At 37.4% G+C, this 1983-nt stretch overlaps 1 protein-coding gene across 1 annotated transcript in view; it reads left to right on the top strand.

Moving 5' to 3' along the window:
• Positions 1-40: 40 nt before the first annotated feature.
• The window catches only part of EMH_0073840 (uncharacterized protein), a gene marked incomplete at both ends in the record, with an annotated part of 3284 nt that continues 1341 nt past the window's right edge, over positions 41-1983 (top strand). Inside the window, 2 exons of the mRNA XM_013499386.1 lie at positions 41-57; positions 581-924. Of these exons, the coding sequence (XP_013354840.1) occupies positions 41-57; positions 581-924 (361 nt within the window). The remainder of the gene's footprint in view (positions 58-580; positions 925-1983) is intronic.

Raw genomic sequence — 1983 nt, 5'->3', positions numbered from 1 at the left:
AAAATAAAAAATAAAAACAAAAACTTTTTTTTTTTTTTTTATGGAGGTCACCGCTGGGTGAGCGGCCGTTGTCTGTCTCCAGCTTAATTAAATAAATTTATTTATTTTATTTATTTTATTTTATTTTATTTATTTTATTTTATTTTATTTATTTATTTTATTTTTTATTTATATAAAACAATTAAACCCAACAAAGCAGCAGCAGCAGCAGCAGCAGCAGCAGCAGCAGCAGCAGCAGCAGCAGTATGTCTCTTCTGTCTCCTGTTGTGTGTTGAGGGGGGCCCCCCAGCTGCGCTCCCTAGTAAGAATAAATAAAATAAAAATAAAAAATAAATAAATAAATAAATAAATAAAATAAAATAAAAAAGAATAATAAAATAAATATTTTATTTTTTTTTTTATTTTTTTTTTATTTTTTCTGGCGATGTTTTCTTTTTTTTTGAGTTTTTTCGTTGGTAATATAAAATATAAATTAAATAAAACAAAAAAAATAAACAGAAACAAAAACATAAACATATATTTATATTTTTATTTTTATTTTTATATATTTTATTTATCACCGCAATGGGGTGTATGTGAGCCTTTCTGTACATACAACAATCCTGCTGCAGCGGAACCAGCAGCAGCAGCAGCAGCAGCAGGAGCAGGAGCAACACCACCAGCAGCAGAAGCAGCAGCAGCAGCACCAGCAGCAGCAGCAGCAGCAGGAGAACCAGCAGCAGCAGCAGAAGCAGCAGCAGCAGCAGCAGCAGCAGCAAACTGTGGTTTTGTGTGTCCTGATCCTTGGGGTAAAGAGGATCCGCATGCATGCGGTATGCTTCCAGATCCTTGCTGCTGCGGTGGAGCAGCAGCATGCAGTACAAGAGAAGCAGCAGCAGCAGCAGCAGCAGCAGCAGCAGCAAGAGCTTTTGTTGGGGTTAACTGGTCCGATAGATATACAAAAATACCCAACAAGAGAGAATATATATTTTCGTTGCTGCAGCAGAACGGCATAAAACATATAAAAACCTTCAGCCCCGATGGCCTCGCTTCTATATATAAAATATATAAAAAAAACAAAGAAAAAAACAAAAAAAATAATAAACAAAACAACAAAGACACAGAAAAAAATAAAAATAAAAAAGAAAAAGAAGAGGATGAGGAGGAGGATATAAGTGTGTATGTAGGCATCCCCAATAGGTTGCTGCCGCTGCTGTCTTCATCAGCAGCAGCAGCAGCAGAATATATAAAAATAAATATACTACCATATATAAAAATAATAAAAATGATTATAGTCGGAAACGAACCGTTAATATGTATAAAAACAGAAAGATGGATAGAAGCAGGAGAGTGTGGGTCTCTGCTGCTACCACTAAAGCTGCTGCCGGCGATGAAAAATATAAAAAAAAGTTTAATTTTTTTCGGGTTTTCTTCTCTTCCTGTATCTACAGCTCTAAATGGTGGTATATTAAGAATGACAGACAACCCATGGACACCATGCAGCAGCAACTATCGTGCTGCAGTGCTGCCGCTGCTGCAGCAGATCTGGGATTTCTTGCTGCAGCAGCAACCTGCTGCTCCTTTTATCGTTAATATATATTCATGGTTTGCTTCTATAGGAGGACATATACCTGTTCGAGCTGCTGTTGGTGCTGCACCTGACCCCTTCTCTTCTCCTCCTGCTGCTGCTGCTGCTGCTGCTGCTGCTGCTGCTGCTGCTGGGGAGGATGGGGAGGAAGAAGAAGATGCAGCAGCAGCAGCAGCAGTGGAAAGGGGGCTGTTATCTTCTGTGTCTGCTGCTGCTGCTGATGGTGTCTTTAGATATTTATTTAATTTTGATATGCAGCTAGATATGCATCGTATTGCTTTATGTAAAAATAAAAAAAAAGAAATAGATATATGGGTGGGGGAGACAGGATGGCCAACAAGAGGAAATATAAAAGCAAATAATATAAATGCATTTATTTTTTATATAAATGTTATAAGAAGAGCAAAAGGTTTATC

The sequence above is a fragment of the Eimeria mitis genome, genomic scaffold, assembly GCF_000499745.2.
Source record: "Eimeria mitis Houghton genomic scaffold, Emh_scaff4266, whole genome shotgun sequence".
Taxonomy (NCBI): domain Eukaryota; phylum Apicomplexa; class Conoidasida; order Eucoccidiorida; family Eimeriidae; genus Eimeria; species Eimeria mitis.
The sequence above is the reverse complement of the archived record's forward strand: the minus strand, read 5'-3'. Positions and strand labels throughout refer to the sequence as shown.